Genomic DNA, 17,322 nt, shown 5'->3' with positions numbered 1-17,322 from the left:
AGCTTTGGGGCAAGTAATTCAGACCCTGGATCTTTGTTGGAGCAGACGAGACTGTCTGGCTCAGCAGGACAGGGTGCTGAGGTCCTGAGCTGGCAGGGAAGGCAGGGGTAGAAGTAGTCTTGGCACATTGGGTGGCATTTCCCAAGGGGGTTTCTGTGATCCAACCCGTCACAGTGTGAAACAGCTGTTTCATGGCCCAAGTGCTGGGAGGGAGTGGGGAAGAAGTAGGACTCACCGGCGGACTCGGGAGGAGGTGGAACGGAGGCAGAGGTGAGCTGGGGTTGGGGAGGTGGCGCGGGGAGCTGCCAGTGGGTGCAGAGCACCCATCAATTTTTCCCTGTGGGTGCTCCACCTCCAGAGCACCCATGGAGTCGGCGCCTATGCATATGGTAAGGCCCAAATCATGCAAAGGTGCACATGTATAGTTTTATGCCTGTGGGTAATCTCATTGGGTGAAATCTTGGTCTCATTGAACTTAAGTGTTTTACTATTCACTTCTAGCAAGAAACCGACAAAACCAATGACCACATAGAAGTCATTTAATTAGTAATTTACAAAATGCGTTACAATTTTCTATTCTATGGAATTATTGTGTTAAGAAATATTGCTAAGATTTCCTCTTAAGATAGAGTTTTGGAAAATAAAATCTACTTTTTTTGACAGCTGGAAGATGGACATACTTTATTCGATTACAATGTTGGACTAAATGACATCGTTCAGCTTTTGATACGGACTGAGTCTGATGCTCCTACCACTTCCTTGACTAATAAGGATGGGGAAGTCAAGGCACTTGGTGTTGCCAACTGTAAGAACAAAGTCAAGAGAACAACAGGGAGTGGATCGCCCAATCAGCCATCTACATCTGCTCGGTCATTTCTCATTGATCCTGGCATTGGATTGTATAAGGTATTTGCAAGTTTTGAAATCATCTTGTTTTGTACTTCTAGCTTCAGTTCTATAGCTTATATAGACCCAGATCCTTGAAACACTTTCATGTGCTTAACCTTAAGCATGAGCATAGACCCACTGACTTCAAATTTAACATTAAGCATGTGTATAAGTATTAGGAGGATGAGGGCCAGTTGTAGTATAGGGGTTGTTTTAAATAAAGATTTGTTAAAAATGATGATCATACATCTGTTGTAGCTTCCAGGTACAGTAGGTAACTTCATCATGATGGGATTTAGGTGTTTAGTTTATGATGTCTAAGGCTCTAATCAGTATACTGAAGGCACATACTTAAGGTTAGATATGTGTAAGTAACTTGCTGAACTGGGCCTAGAATAATAAAATGTTTAAATTTAAATTTGCACAGTAAGAAGTCAAATGTATTAGAAAAACCTGGTCTTTTTTTCTCCTCATCTGGGCAGATGATCTAGTCTTGCTGCAATGTAAATGGACAAGCTAGAAGTTACAGATTTCATGGTAGGCAGCCTCTTTTCTGCTTTGTCCAGCTTCTGTCTACCTTGTGAGAAATTTGAGAGGTGTCTTGTGTGCAGGGAAGTATTCAAGGCGATAAAAGAGAAGTGTGCTGCTTGTGCTCTAGCTCAGGGTTACAATTTGAGTTGCAAGGTGGAGAAACATCTTCATGAGGCTCACTCTCCTGATATGAAGTCACTTTAATATGTCCTAGAAGTTGTTGGTGTTACAATATCAGCCCAATTGATGGGAGATACTTTTTGTGTGTGTATCATACATCACTTGCACTATCTGGCAACATCCCATACAATTGGCATTATAACACCACCAGCTAGAAAGCAAGGAGGCAAAAAACCTGTGAACTACATCTGATATAAAGACACTGGCTTTCCCACTTCCTGTCCACTAATTTTCCCTCTTCTTTCTTTCTTACCCTAGAAATATAAAGCCTGTTCTTCAGCCCCTGTGCTCCCATTTCCCCTTTCATTGGGCTATATCTACAGTATGCAGCTTTTAGCAACACTGCTGTATCATTACAGCAGTGCTGCTAAAAGGCCCACAGAGTAGCTGCTGTTTGTCAGCTTTCCTGCTGACAAAAAATACTTCCACCCGCAGTGAGTGGCGTTAGCTTTGACGGCAGGAGAGCACTTCTGTTCACACTGGCGCTTGTCGTGGGCAGAACTTTTGTCTTTCAGAGGTGTTAAACCCCCCTTCCTTCCCCCCAAGACACAAGTTTTTTCGTTCAGTTGCCAGTGTAGGCATAGCCTAGAAGAAGACGAAGGATGAAGTAAAACACCACAGATCAGAAAGAACCTAGAAAAGATGAATTTCTCAAAGAGAAATGCTAAAATAAACACTTATCAATAGCCTGTAGGAAATTAAGGTAGGTGCTTTCTTAAGTTTATTTTATTTTCCAACTTCCTTTTTTTAGGGTGAAAAAGAGAGGGTAAATTATCCTTCTTGCACAGAAAGGGACCATCTAATTGCCTTATCTGCCTCAGTGAATCATCTCCATGGAAACAGTTCGAAAATTCTGCCATCGTGATGTTGTTGAGGACTGCCAGATCTTCTCTAAGATCACCTTCAAGCACTTTGGTTTTAGGATATGCAGAAAAGTATTTAATATGTGAATGCAGGTGTTAAATTCTTTGCAGTTTCTAGATGTCAGGCGCATTCTGTTGACTGGGCATCCTTCCTTAAAATTCCAGTTAAATGGCAGGTTATAAGAGTTTATTCAAGCCAAAAATATAATTAAAAAAAAATCCTGCTCAAGGGAAACCAGTGGAAAGGAACGTAAACTATGACATGCTTAGGTATAAGATGGCAAAAAGTATTTTTGTGTCTCACTACTTGCTTTATAAACATTGAGAAATACTTTACCTAGAAGTAGGAAGCCTGCAGGAGTGTCGTTGGATCTGCTAGACTCTTGGGTCATAAAGGGATGAATTATGGAGGATTAAAAACATTGCAGAGAAGTTGAACACTTTCATTGCATCAGTCTTGACAACAAAGGCTGTGTAGATGGCTTTTGTTCTCAGGTGACTAAAAGGAAGGTGCTGTCAGAAACTGTGGTATCCAAAGAAAAGATATAAGAAAAGTGATAATTTAATTTGCAGCAAGTCACCAGAACAAATGCTATTCTCCAGAGTTATGAAGGACCTTAAGAATCAAGTAGTTTAGCTGCTAACAAAAATATACCTGTCATTAAAAGCAACAATTTTGCTGGAGGGTTTTTTAAAGCACTAGGTGTGATGTTCTATATCCTAACATCACTACCAGGTATAGTAGTTGAAATAACTTCAAACAGTTATTAAACACTTAGATTAAATATCGAAGGGATAAGCCAGTGTTGCGTCTGTGCCTCTCCTAATGGAGTTCTTGAAGGAGGCAATAAAGATACAGTTTACTTGGACTTTCCATAAACCTTTGGCAAAAGTCCTTTTATGAGACTTTATGAAGGAAACTGAGTAGTTATTCTTTGAGTGATATCCTGGTGGGTGCTTCACTGTAGGTGCAGTACCTGGGATCAGAGGTCTTCGCTAGTTGTGTCTGTTGGACTGCACATGTGCACCTCCCCTCTCTCATGCGGTGTGCAGGATGTGTGTATATATAGTGCTGTGCGGTCCAACTACCCCCAGTTCTTTGTCTACTGCCTTTGGTCTGGGATGGAATCCACTAGCAGAGTCTGCTTCTCCTATTCCCTCATATATTGTTCCTTACCTGATAGTGTAGCTAGTTGTTTTTCTTGTTCTTCCTTCTCCTTCAATCTGTGTAAAAATTAACAAAAAAAGAAGTGTTATCTTTGCAGGTCTCCTAGATTAGGCTTCTGTTTTTCCTACTTCCCAACTGGAAGCCCTTTTCCCTTCACTCTTATGCCTGGCTCTCCTGGGTTTAAGAAGTTTATCTCATGTGGGGCTGCCTTCTCAATAAGGGATTGCCACCCCCAGTGTATCTGCCCTCTGGGAGAGGAACACGTCCCTCAAAAGTGATCCCACTGCCTCGATCTGAAACCCAGAGCCAGAAAAGATAGGGACCTTGGACTGAAACTTCTCCTCGTGGAGAAATCACTTCTTCTGGCATCAGACCCAGAGAGGCCTACCAGGTCGTTTGTCAACCTCACTCTTCCACACCCTGTCAAGAGAGTCATCCTATGAGCGTGCGAATGACACGAAATGGGCTTCCTCCTCCTCTCACTCTGAGCTGCAGCCCACCAGAACACTGTCCCCAACTAGGTTGGTGGCTTCAACCTCATTTGACAGGGGACATAGCTCATGGGCTTGTCTAAGTATCTCTGGTACTAGCTTAAAGAAACTGTCTAAAGACCCTATCCAGGCAGACTTTCAGCCCTTGGTGCTGTTTCCCAGTTTTGAGGACCAAGGCAGCCCACTTGCAGGAGCTACAGCACTAATGCCTTTTCTGGCGCCAACAAAGCCTTTGGCACCAGCTAAATCTCTGATGCCATCTCCTGAAACTTCAGGGATGTAGACCCTCTCTTTGGCGCTGAGTGTTACAAGAGCACTGATTATGTTGTTTCCTCCTCCACAAGACTTCAGATACCCTAAACACCTTCTGATATCTGACGCTCCTGAGTCTTCCCTTCTTCGACTGGACCTCCCCTCACTTCTACCCTCCTCTCTAGACTCTCAACATTGCTCCTTCTGTTCGCCGAGGATGGCACCTCACTTCCCCAGTGAGGAGGAAAACGAGGGCAAATTGCACCAGATAATCCTTGATATATGACAACCCCCCTCCCCCCCGCCCCCAATCCTGGCAGGGACCGCCGTGGATACAGCCACATGTGCCACTCCCACTAACCTGGCCATATTGGGACCCTTGGGCTATTTACGGGGCACAGTTCAGGAACCCTCCCAGAGATCAAAGCTAGAGACCTACTCCTCTCCATTGGCGTCATACCATCAGGAAGTTGAACTGCCACTGGTACCAACTGAGGAGAGAGATGAGGAAAAAGCAAGCTTCCCCAGCTTTACCTTTTTCCTCCTCCTTACCTGAGAAGGCGATTATTCCTCCATCCCCTACATCTGCCGATGACTTCAGACACTTTCAAGATCTATTCCAGGGGTCGGCAACCTTTCAGAAGTGATGTGCCGAGTCTTCATTTATTCACTTTAATTTAAGGTTTTGCATGCCAGTGATACATTTTAGCGTTTTTTAGGTGGTCTCTTTCTACAAGTCTATTATATATAACTAAAATATGATTGTATGTAAAGTAAATAAGGTTTTTAAAATATTTAAGAAGCTTCATTTAAAATTAAATTAAAACGCAGAGTCCCCCCGACCGGTGGCCAGGACCCAGGCAGTGTGAGTGCCACTGAAAATCAGCTCGCGCGCCACAGGTTGCCTACCCTTGGTCTATTCCATAGGATTGTAGACTCTCTACAGATACTGCTGGAGAAAGTCAAAGACCGGTAGCATAAACTGCTGGATATCCTCCACACATCCTCTTCCTCAGGGATCACACTATCAATCAGTGAAGCTCTTCTTGAACCTACAAAGGTTCTGTGTCAGACCCTGGCTTCCATCCCTATGACCTGCAAACACGCTGACAGAAAATATTATATTCCAGCAGAGGATGCTGAATTTTTATTTTTGCATCCCACCCCAGGGTGGCACAGGAGAGAGGCCATTAGTACCAATCTCTATCTAGCCATCCAGACAGAGATTGGAAACACCTGGACTTATTTGGATGCAAGACATACTCTTCAGTCATGCTGTAGTTGAGGATTTCAAATTACGAAGCTCTCATGGCCAAGTATAATTATCTGAACTACTTCAAATTGGAGAAACTTAGCCTTGATTGATTAGACTAAAAAGGAGCAATTCCAGTCCTTGATAGTGGAGGGACACCACCTAGCCTGTATGGCCCTACAAGCCTCATTCGACTCTCCAGTCATTGATCCATTGCAACTGCTATGGTCATGAGACTTGCATCATGGCTACATCTCTTGGGCTTTCCTAAGGAGATACAAATCACAGTATAGGACATACCATTCAATGGCCAGAAACTATTCTGGGAGCTCTGTACTCCCATAAAGACTTCCAAGCTACACTTCATTCTCTCAGGATATACACACCAGAACCAGAGACACACTTGGGGAAGTACCAACTCCCCTCGTGATCCCGAACCCAACAGTACAACCCTCAGTGACACTACCACACCCAACGACATTGACAAAAACCTCCGACTAAATGTAGACCTCCTCCCCCCCTTCTGAAGGGGCTACATTTCACTCACCAGCACCAAAGCAACTATTTTGAAGGTGTGGTTGAGGCCCCGAGAAGCCTTCCCTTGTTCCAGTCATCTTCACTGTCTCTGATGTTCCAACAGATTGGCAACCGACTAGCTCTGTTTTTCCCATCTTGGAGTCTAGTCACCTCATCACATGGCAGCGGCCAAATTTGTGGTCAGATGCGCAAGACTGCACATGTGATGTCTTCAAGTGTGGCTCCATCCTGTATTCCTTCCCCACAAACACAGCATTTACAATCTTTTATCCATGCCAAGGTGAGTCAGGGATTCACTACTGTGATGGACACAGCTCAACAAGGTCTGTGTTGGAGTTCTGTTCCTATCACCATCCCCAGCTATGATCCTAACCACCGATGCCTCCCTAATTGATTGGGAAGCGCATCTACACAAACACGTAGTGCAAAGCATATGATCGTCAACCGAATCCATCTTATGCATCAGCCTCCTAGAGCTACAAGTGGTCTGCAATGCCTGCTGATGTTTCCTGCCTCTTCTCAAACAGTATATCGGAAGAGTGTTGATGGACAATCTTGCCTTCATGTATTATATCAACAGGCAAGGCGGAGTGAGGTACCACTTGTTATGCATGGAGACTGTGAAACTGGTTTATCCAGAATAACTTTTCTATTTCAGCCACGTATCTTCTGGGACACAAGAATACCACTGCAGACACACAAAGCAGGATATTCTCGCACGATCACAAGTGGAAGTTGGATATGCTAGCACTTCACCCCATAGTCAACTATCCCACCATAGACCTATGACACTCAACACAACTCCTGCTGCCCTCAGTTCTGTTCCAGAGTGGGACTTGGGGCATGGATTGCTGCGGGATGCATTCCTCATAACATGGGGTGCACTTATCCTGTATGCCTTCCCTTCCTTCCCACTCCTATTCCAAGTACTTTGCAAAATGCAGACCAACTGAGCACAGGTCATACTATTGGCTGCAACCTGGCTATGACAGGCCTGGTATACTTACCTTCCATGTGTGATGGTATGCTGACTGATTTCTCTCCACCTACCACTGTGGCTTCTCTCACAGGACTCGGGATGCATCCCAATCCAAATGCTCCTCCTCAAAGCCTGACTCCTCCTCTTCTGGTGTCAGGAAATTGACTGCATCGGAGTAGGTTAACAGATACTTTTGCATAGCAGATGTGACATGACTAAACATGCATACATTCACAATGAGATTTTATTGCTGGTGTACCTCACACCTGGTTGATGCAGCACACTTATTCCTGATTATATTCTACACCGTAAGCAGTCAGGATTGGCCAGTAGCTCTATTAGGGAGCTACAGCTGGCAGCAATCTCTTCTTTTCATTCCCTCACGGACGGCCACTCCATCTTCACATACCTGCTCATGAAGCACTTCTTGAAGGGTATTGAAAAATCTCTTATCCTCATATACGAGACCCTACCTCAGCCCGGAACCTAGCCCAGTCCTATGTTCTCTGTCTAGATCGGTGTCTCTCGGATGTAGCCACCATGGCTGCATGCGGCCACCAATGGCTTTTCTTGCGGCCATAGCCTCCTGGGCTGTGATGGGGGGAAGGGCGAGGCAGCAAGGAAGGGTTGGGCCCTGCCCCCCCCCCCCCCCCCCCCCCCCCCTTGAGCCACAAAAATTGGAGGAGCAGACAGCTATTGTGAGTTTCCCACCTTCCTGGGGATGGTGACGTTCAGGCTTCCGGCTTCAGCCCTGGTGTGGCGGGCAGCAGGCTCTGGCCACACAGTAGTGGGCTCTTACCGTGGGGCTTCAGGCTCTGGGCTTTGGCTGTAAAGCAGCAGGTTTCATCCCCTGGCCACTAGGCTTCAGGCTACAGCTGCTGGGCTAGGGCTCACGCCCTCTCCCCCTTATCACCCTTGGCCCCTGCTGCCGCCCCTGGCCCCTCACCAATCCACCTCATCACTCTTGGCTTCCACTGCTTCCCTACCCATGTTCCCATCCAAGGCTTAATTTGTCCCCCAGCTTGCCAAGGCTGAGTAAGTCTGCTGTGAAAAATTATATTTGCATGTTTAATATCACTTTTCACTGCTTCCTAGCTAGCTAACAAGTCTCTGCTTTGAAAAGTGACATTAACAAACATACACATATCTCTTTTCACAGAAGCAGACTTACTAGCTAGCAAGTATTTAAAAAACAAACAAACCTTGCAACCAAAAAAGCAAAAGAAACAAACAAACAAAAAGGTGCATTGCATGTTCTTATTTGTGTTTCTGTTTTGTTTAGGTTCAGTAGAGAATAGACATAACTGTATGTTACTAAGTCTGCAAAAACACCCCTACATAAATAAATTACTATGATTGGACATGTATATGTACATATGTGTTTTGCTTTTCCTAAAGTTAAGTATTTTAGGAAAAATTGTCAAAGCAGCTACCAGCAAGAGTTGGTGGCCGCACTCTGAGGCCACCAAAGACTTTGTTGTGAGAACCCCAGGTCTAGATCCCATTTGAACCAGTGGCAACCTGTTCTTTTATACACCTTATGTACACCTATGGCCTTTCTTGTCGCCATCACCTCTGCTCGATGGGAGGGCGAGGCATGTGAAATCACAGCCCTCATGGCATATCCACCATAAGTGTTTTATAAAGACAAAGTTACACTACGCCCACACCCAAGATTCTTACCTGAGGTCCCAACATCTTTTCATCTCAAACAATCAATACAATTCCCTTTCTTTTTCCTGAAGCCTGACAGTAATCAACAGGAGGCAGTGCTACACACCCTGGACGTGTGTCTTGCATTGGTCTTCTATTTGGACAGAACTATACCCTTCCAGAAATCACCACGATTATTCCTCTCCACCACTGAAAGTTCCAGAGGCACTGCTATATCTAAACAACGCCTTGCTAAATGGATCTCAGCGTATATGTTTATCTTAACAAACTTTTCGAGAGACAACCAACGCAATCAGAACACATTCCACAATCTACCTCAATTGCCTTCCTTAATAATGTCCCCTTAGATGACCTTTGTAAGGCTGCCACATGGCCATTGACAGACACTTTTGCCTACTACTATGCTATTACTCACAAGGCCTCAACGGACACTCTCCTTGCACATGCTGTCCTATCCATGGCTGTGCGGTAATTGAGGTGCACAACTACCTATCTTCCTCCCCTTTGCTTCGAAGCCAAAAACATAATTTCTGCAGCAGAGAAGGAACTGGTGGGTGGTCTGACTGCACAGCGCTGTATGTACATTCCACACATAGTGTAAGAGAGGGAGGTACACGTGTGGTCCGATAGGCACTGCTAGTGAAGATCTGAGATCCCAGTTGTAGATCCTCCAGGTGCAGCCAGGTAATATAGTTTGCCTTTCAGGCCCACATTTAACTCTTTCATCACTTGTGTGGAATATGCACCCTATCACATTAAAATTCAAAAAGATTTATACAAGCTTTTAGAATAATAAGAGGGCAAAATTGTGTAAGTGCTATAAACATTCAACCCTGAGAACTTAACTTGGAAGAACAAGTTTGAAGGAAACTTTTCCATAATTATGCTTGAATAATTGTCCGTTATAATGGATTTGTATCTTATGAAACATCTGGTACTGACCAGTGTGTGATTAGTTATGCAATCCTATGTCCCTTCTCCAACCTATTATATTGGGTCCCTACCTCAAGATTTATAACAATCATGCTGCCATCAGTTGCATTATTGCTGGTGAGTAGTTCTCAAAATGCTTCAGCAGATTTGGTTGTTTTCAATTTCTAAGTTTTGGCGAGTCTTTTTGATATTTTGTTGCAATCCTCTTCCTGTAGTATCAGGTCACTTTAAGAAGGTGATGAGAGGTTCCCAATTTTGCCACTTTGGCTTTGTACCAACTATTCATTTCGTTCTGAGAGCACGTGTGGCATGGAATTTCAAAGGTGGTCCTTCCTGACCTGTGTGGCAAAGTCTCTTTAACTCTAAGATGGGGTGGGCAAACTTTTCGGCCCGAGGGCCACATCTGGGTATGGAAATTGTAGGGGGGGCCAGGAATGCTCACGTAATTGGAGGTTGGGGTGTGAGAGGGGGGTGATGGCTCTGGCTGAGGGAGTGGGCTCTGGGATGGGGACAGAAATAAGAAGTTCAGTGTGTGGGACAGGGCTTCAGGCTGGGGCAGGTGGCTTGGGTAGGGGTGTGTGTGCGAGCTCTGGGGTGGGGCTGGGGATGGGAGGTTGGGGGTGCAAGAGGATGCTGTGGGCTGGGACCAAGGGGTTCAGAGGATGGAAGGGGTATCAGGGGGGTCAGAGGTGCAGGCTCCAGGCAGCGCTTAGCTCAAGCAGCTCCCAGAAGCAGCGGCATGTTCCACCTCCGGCTCCTACGTGGAGGCATGGGCAGGCAGCTGTTGGGGCGGAGCCAGCATGTGGAGCCCCCCTGACTGTCCCTACACGTAGGAGCCAGAGCGGGGACATGCCACTGCTTCCGGAAGCCACATGGAGCCACGGCATACACGGAGTGGGGCAAGCCCCTGACCCTGCTCCCCAGTTGGAGCACCGGAATGGGCCAAGCCCCAGACCCTGCTCTCCGGCAGGAGCTCTAGGCCATGATTAAAACGTCTGAAGGATGTATGCAGCCCCAGGCCATAGTTTGCCCATCCCTGCTCTAAGAGGTACTTTTTGCATGCCATTTGCGTTCCTCATGCATGTTAGTACCTTTTGTATGCCCTGTTCCTTTTGGACTTCAAAGACTCTTTAGATCCAGGACAAAGAGGTCTAGGGTGTCTTTCTTCTGGCATCTCCTGATCATTTGGAAAACATTTCTACCTGTCTTGAATCTCTGTTGCTGTCAAATTATCTTGTATCAATTTTTAAAGTCAAGTAAGTTCTACTTAATTATTTTAGAACTGTAGTAAGATTGAAACTCACTGGTGCAGCACCGCCTGCTAGTCATCTGGGAATTAGCTCTTTTCTAGTCTTGGAGCACCGTCAGTGGCTGGTGGCTCCCCTTCCTCAGGCCCCTGTGTCCCTCCAGTGCCCCTTTACCTTGGGGTTCTGCCCCAGCAGTACCCCCACACTCTGGGTCTCCCCTCCCAGGGGAACCCCTTGCCTCAGTGGCTGCAGCCAGTCATCACCTAGCCCCCCTCTCACTGGGGCAAACTTCAGTCTGTACTGACCACTCATAATTGGCAAGGGGGTCGGACCAGCTGCTTCTGCCTATTTCAGGGCTGCACCTCCCAGCCCCAGTACCTGTGTAGACCTTTTATCAAGGCCTCAGGCTGGAGCTCCCCAGTGCCTCTTGCCCTTCCCCAGCACTGCTGTAAGGTACCCTTTGCTCCTTCAGGAGGCTAGGTCCATCTCGCTCAACAGCTAGAGAGAGACCTCGACTCAGCTTCTCTCTTAGGCCTTCTTATACTGTCTCAAACCTGCTCCTGATTGGCTCCCCGTGGCAGCACTTTCTCATGGCTGTTTTTAACCCCTTCCACACCGGAGCGGGGTGACTGCCCCACTACAAGAACATTCAGTAAACTTTTGTATTTCTATATTTTTACAATGTTGTCAATAATAAAAGCTCATTTATTCTTGGTACAACTGTACCAAGCTTGAATTGCCGTGATTTTCTTTTCTGAAATATAGGATTCTCTAATGAATATTTATCTGAATATTCCAGTGTTGTGTTACATAGTTGGTTGCTTTTTTCATATATAGGCTTGGAAGGATTAGATTTTTATCAGTAAATGTCAATTTCACTATATGCAAACAAAAACCCGTGCCATTAATATTAATGTATAGATAGGCAAAGTAAGAAAGATGCTTCTTGGGAGCTTATTAGCATGATTTAATATTTAGTTTGCATATTTTGACATGTGATGTTGATAATTAATTTATATTGTAAAGGTATATTTTTTTATCTCAACTTCTGTTATTAGATAATTGTCAGTTTTTTCCCTCCCTCCCCATTGTCTGGCTCTTCAATAATTTCTCACAACTGTGAAATTTAAATTGATACAAATAGACGAATAATGCTTAAAAATAAACTTTGATATTATCCCTCAAAATTATTATAAAAATTGAATTCTGGCAAGACTGTGTATATATTATTTATTGCAAGTTTGGCTCTGCTATTTGAAATCTTCTTCAGTTTGTGGTTAATTTCTTTAAATTAAAACCAATGATTTTGTTAGTTCTTGATCACTGTAGACTAGTGATTCTCACGTTTTTGTACTGGTGACACCGTTCCTATAGCAAGTCTCTGAGAGTGACCTCCTTATAAATTAAACACACTTTTTTATTTAACACCATTATAAATGCTGGAGGCCAAGCAGGGTTTTGTGGTGAAGGCTGACAACTTGCGACCTCCCCTTCCTCCCATGTAATAACCTCGAACCCTCTTGAGGGGTTCCGACCTCCAGTTTGAGAACCCCTGCTGTAGACTAAATTCACGAATGTCTGGATGGGGTATGCCAGAGTAAATGGTCCACTGTGTTTTAAGGATCATGGCTGGTTGGTTGGTTTGTTTTAAAGGGAGGGCATTATTTGCATTAGCAAGTGGGAGAGGAGGAGAGTAGACACAAGGGGTCAGCATAGCAGCTAAAGTGAGAAGAACTGGCCCAAAAAATGGGAGGTAGCCAGAACAGCTGTTGTGTGTTGATTCTATAGGTTTTGAGGTTTTAGCTGGAGCATGTATTTTAAGAGTTCTTTTGTAAATTGAAGTTGCCCTTCCGCCAGCCTCCCCTAGTGTAATTCTGAACAAGGGCAGAATCCTGTCTTGGAGGTGAAGTACTTTGTTAGTACAGGCTAGATTAGGTCATGCACTTCTATTCCTTGCACTATCTTTGCAAAATTTGACCCTGTACGCTGCTTTCTGTGCTTTTTTTATGTCTCTTTAAGTATTTTATTTGTGCGTATTTCTTAAATTGCTTTATTGCCATGGATTTTTACATATTAACAATTAGAGTGACATAGGAGTTTGTGTCTCTTCCCTGCAGCTGTTAAATCCTTCTAATATCAGGTTCAGTTGTGGTAAGAAATCCAGTGGAATTTGTTGGATAATATGTTCTGTTGTCTCTTGCTGATTATATACATTACTTGATACATACATGTACCTTTTGTTCACTTTGGAAGTCATGGCAGTACATTTTCTTCCATGATCTTTTGCTCTGTATTCATAGCTATAAGTGAGCCTACTGTGGTGGTTTGATTTGGCTGAAAAAACTAGAGGCTTTTTCACGTGTCTCATTTAATATTCAGTTACCATGGAAACTTGCTGCTACTGAACTGCATAGGGCTGCAGCTGAAGTCTAGAGGCATTGTTAATGGTTTGTTACTTTGAGGCTTATTATCAGTCTTCAGAGTGCAACGGAAATAATAAAATTACTCACCTAAGTGTTTCAGATCAGAGCAGAGGTAACACAATGGAGTGAAGTAGGTAACAGCATTGCAGATTAGCGAAAGGGGCAAACATAGACCCATTTACACAACCCTTGAAGTCAGTTTTACCACTGTCCTGAAGAAGTGTGGGGATCTGACTCATACCTTTTCCTGTTCTCACCCTTTTTCTTATCCAATCTTTTAAAATTTGGGTTAATTTTATTTCTGTTGGTTTTATATGATATATTTTCTCTTTTTCTAGTGGTCTTAATTTCTAACAGATTTAGAAAATCTTAAATATTTATGAATTTTAATATTCTTAAGAAGATGCACACATAATGGACCTGAAATTTCTTGAATTTCACTGATGCTATTTTTAATTGTCTCAAGTGGATGTTGTCTCTCAAACAAAGATAATCTGCACATGAAAAATGGATCAACAGATATCTTTAACTGGTAAATTTATGTATGTGGTGTTGCACTCCATATGTTTATGGAAATATGCTGTCCGGACCCAAAACACAAAGGAAGGTTGGGTTCGGTTAAGTTCTTTTTGATCCAATGAGGAAAGAACCGCGAGACCAGACAAACTGGTAAACTTAAACAATAAGTGATCTTTATTGACTGGGATAAGAACACAACTGGGGCTGGGGAGGAGCACTTTTACCAACTAACAGAAACAAAGCTAGTCTAACATGCGAAACAGAATACAACTGGATACTTCATAGCCAATAACAACACTATGAATAGAGAATAACTGTACACAATCCTAGGATAGAACATTTACATTATTCACAAATCATCTTATCAAGCAAACAAATACACAATCAAATGAGGATGCGTGCACTTAACAACCATTATTATTACAGACATTAATTGAAACTTTAATAGCAATCTTTAATAACATAAGATCGGGTACTATATACCATAGAGCTTATGCCAAGACTGACACACAGAATTTGTCAAGAAGCAGCTACTGTGGTGTATCAAATAAGGGAAAGAGAAGGGGAAAAGGTTCGGTCAAGACAGACAGTTACACAAAAACAGTTAGCAGCACATACCATAGTCCAGATGCAGCTGACCAGCAAGGAGACACCAGACGCATCGGATCCGGGAAATAATATAATCCGTAGCAAAAAGCCTTTAGAAAAATAACGGTGCTAATTAGTAACTGGGGGTAGAACCCAAGAAATAAAATAAGTAGCATGGGCAGCAAGTCCCAAGAACTGAATAAAACACACGTCCCGAGCTGGCTATAACGTGGGGAGCCCCCAACTGAAGGGTTGATCAGGTCCTTCAGTCAGTTAACGGACACTCCCAACAGACCCTGGCTTGAGGCATAGTTTTATTCCAGGGACTGAAACACACATGGCACAATTTGATTGGTCCCTAGCTCCCCCATCCTCCAGGTTCCGAGCTGTTGCCCCCTACGTGGGCAGATTTTGCAGACGGCACACAAGAAGCTGCTAGAAGCTGCACACAGCACACTAGCCTAGGTTTGCACACAACCCTAGTCTGACCTTGTGAACTGTCTTACCATTGGTCAGAGTGGGCCCCTTTGCACAAGGCACTTAGGTGGTATGCACACGGCACTAACCTGACCCCTGGGTTGCTGGGCAGAAGAGCAGAAGGCTGCACACGGCCCTAACCTAACCTTTAGGTGACCAGGCAAAAAGAGCGGGAATCTGCACACGGCCCTTAAGGTAACACACAGTGCTAGTGTGACCTTTGGATGACCTACAATTGGCCATACAGACACCATCTTAAGGCCCTGCAGGCCGCCATCTTAGGCCAGAAGCCGTTGGGCTCCGACATATGCTTAGGAGTGTAAATATAATGTAATTGGAATATGCTTTATGAAAAAGGTCTCTTGTAAGGTATCCTTACAAAGCTTATAATCTACTGAGGGTGCTCATCCTATTTGTACGAATGTATCATTCTTGTATCTAAGGGTATGGCTACACTTTGAATTTCAAAGCGTGTGAGTGTGGTCAGAGCGGCAGCGCTGGGAGACAGCTCTCCCAGTGCTGGATGTAAACCACATCCTTTATGGGTGTAGCGTGCAGCGCTGGGAGCTGTGCTCCCAGCGCTGCCGCCCTGATTACACTGACGCTTTACAGCGCTGTATCTTGCAGCGCTCGGGGGTGTTTTTTCATACCCCTGAGCGCAAAACTTGCAGCGCTGTAAAGTGTGAGTGTAGCCAAGGCCTGAAACTAGAAATATGAAGTTAACTGTCAGGTCCTGTTGTAACTATGCAAAGTGTGGGCCACAATCTTGATGGTACCCATTACTAGGACAATTGGCTGTAGATGGTTTGTTTATTTGAAAGCCTTCTTGTGGACCTACGGGCGAGCCTGCGGGTAATAAAGAATGAGGTCTTACACTGACATGTGACCATGTCACCTGATACTGGAATCAGTCCTAAACCTGGAGCTTTTCTATTTAGAAGAAGGGGTGGGAACCCAGAGAGAGAAAGGAGTCCTGTCTTGGGCTAAAGCTATAAAAGGGGGTGGAACAAAGGGGTCCAGTCTTGAGAAATCCCGTACTTACCACCCGTGCTGGAACAAAGACTGTACCAGGAGAAAGGATTGGGCTCAGACTAGGAAGGAGTCAAGTCTGTGAAAGAAGCTTATTGGGACATCTCTAAAGGTGAGATTTACCTGTATTCAGCTTCTTAAATGTATTAGGCTTAGATTTGTGGTGCTTTGTTTTATTTTACTTGGTAACTTACTTTGTTCTCTCTGTTACTTGAAACCACTTAAATCCTACTTTTTTATTCTTAATAAAATCACTTTGTTTATTATTGAATGCAGATTAAGTGATTAATACCTGGGGGAGAAAACAGCTGTACATATCTCTCTATCAGTGTTACAGAGGGTGGACAATTGATGAGTTTGCCCTTTATAAGTTTTTTATACAGAGTAGAACAGATTTATTTGGGGTTTGCTTTCAGGGGCCTATACAACGACTCTGTCCCTTCTTATTTATTTCCTCTTGTCTTATCAGATCATTTCGCATCCTTTGTGATGCCAGTCTTTGTAGCCCTGTTTGCTTATCTCACAATTGTCTCCCTGCTTTCTGCAACAGTACATTTTGTGCATGGAATGCCCTTCTGTAGCTGCCGCACAAAGCCATTATACTCCTTTTTAAAAATCTTTTGTAAGTAGTTACTTTTTCTGCAGTTTCCACAAGAACTGAGCTAAGGCTGGGATTCTCCCTTCCACACAGAAGGTGGGCTGAGTCACCCTTGCCTTCCATCTCCCTTTCCTTCCAAACCCAGTGGAGAGTGTTGTGCAGGTGCGGGAACGCAGCAGGCTATCAAGGGCTGTGCAGATGGGGAGAAGCGCTGCTTCCCCGGCCCTGGAGCTCCCCCAGCGGGGAGAGATGCTGCTGCCCCGGGCTGCTGTGGCAAGGAAAGCCTGGGAGGAGTTCTTTCCCTTGTCCTCCCCCGCTACCCCGTACGGCTTGCACCCCCCGCCAGAACCCCCACCCTAATCCTCTGCCCTGAGCCTCCTCCTGCACCCCAAAACCCTCATCCCTGGCCCCACCCCAGAGCCCATATCCCAACTCTCTGCCTTAGTTCTGAGACCCCTCCCAAGCCCTTCGGCCCCACCCCTGCCACACATCACTTCCATATTGGTGGACGTAAAAAATTAGAGAGAACATTGGTGGGGGCTACTCTGGGAGAAGAGAATGAGAGAGGAATGTGCTCAGGACTCTCGCTATCTTCCTTACCTTTTTGCTGATATTTTTTACTGGAAAAATTTATACAGTCTGGACCTATGTTACAACTTCCTCTCATAGGAAATTCCAGGAGTAGCTGCAATC

General features: G+C 44.6%; 1 protein-coding gene across 3 annotated transcripts in view; it reads left to right on the top strand.

Moving 5' to 3' along the window:
- UHRF2 (ubiquitin like with PHD and ring finger domains 2) overlaps window positions 1-17,322 on the top strand; it is a 190,294-nt gene that overhangs the window by 47,293 nt on the left and 125,679 nt on the right. For all 3 annotated transcript variants that reach the window (XM_032786058.2, XM_032786059.2, XM_032786061.2), the window contains exon 2: window positions 664-906. In XM_032786058.2, coding sequence (XP_032641949.1) covers window positions 664-906 — 243 coding nt within the window. The remainder of the gene's footprint in view (window positions 1-663; window positions 907-17,322) is intronic.

Source organism: Chelonoidis abingdonii, chromosome 6 (assembly GCF_003597395.2).
Source record: "Chelonoidis abingdonii isolate Lonesome George chromosome 6, CheloAbing_2.0, whole genome shotgun sequence".
NCBI lineage: Eukaryota > Metazoa > Chordata > Testudines > Testudinidae > Chelonoidis > Chelonoidis abingdonii.
The sequence above is the reverse complement of the archived record's forward strand: the minus strand, read 5'-3'. Positions and strand labels throughout refer to the sequence as shown.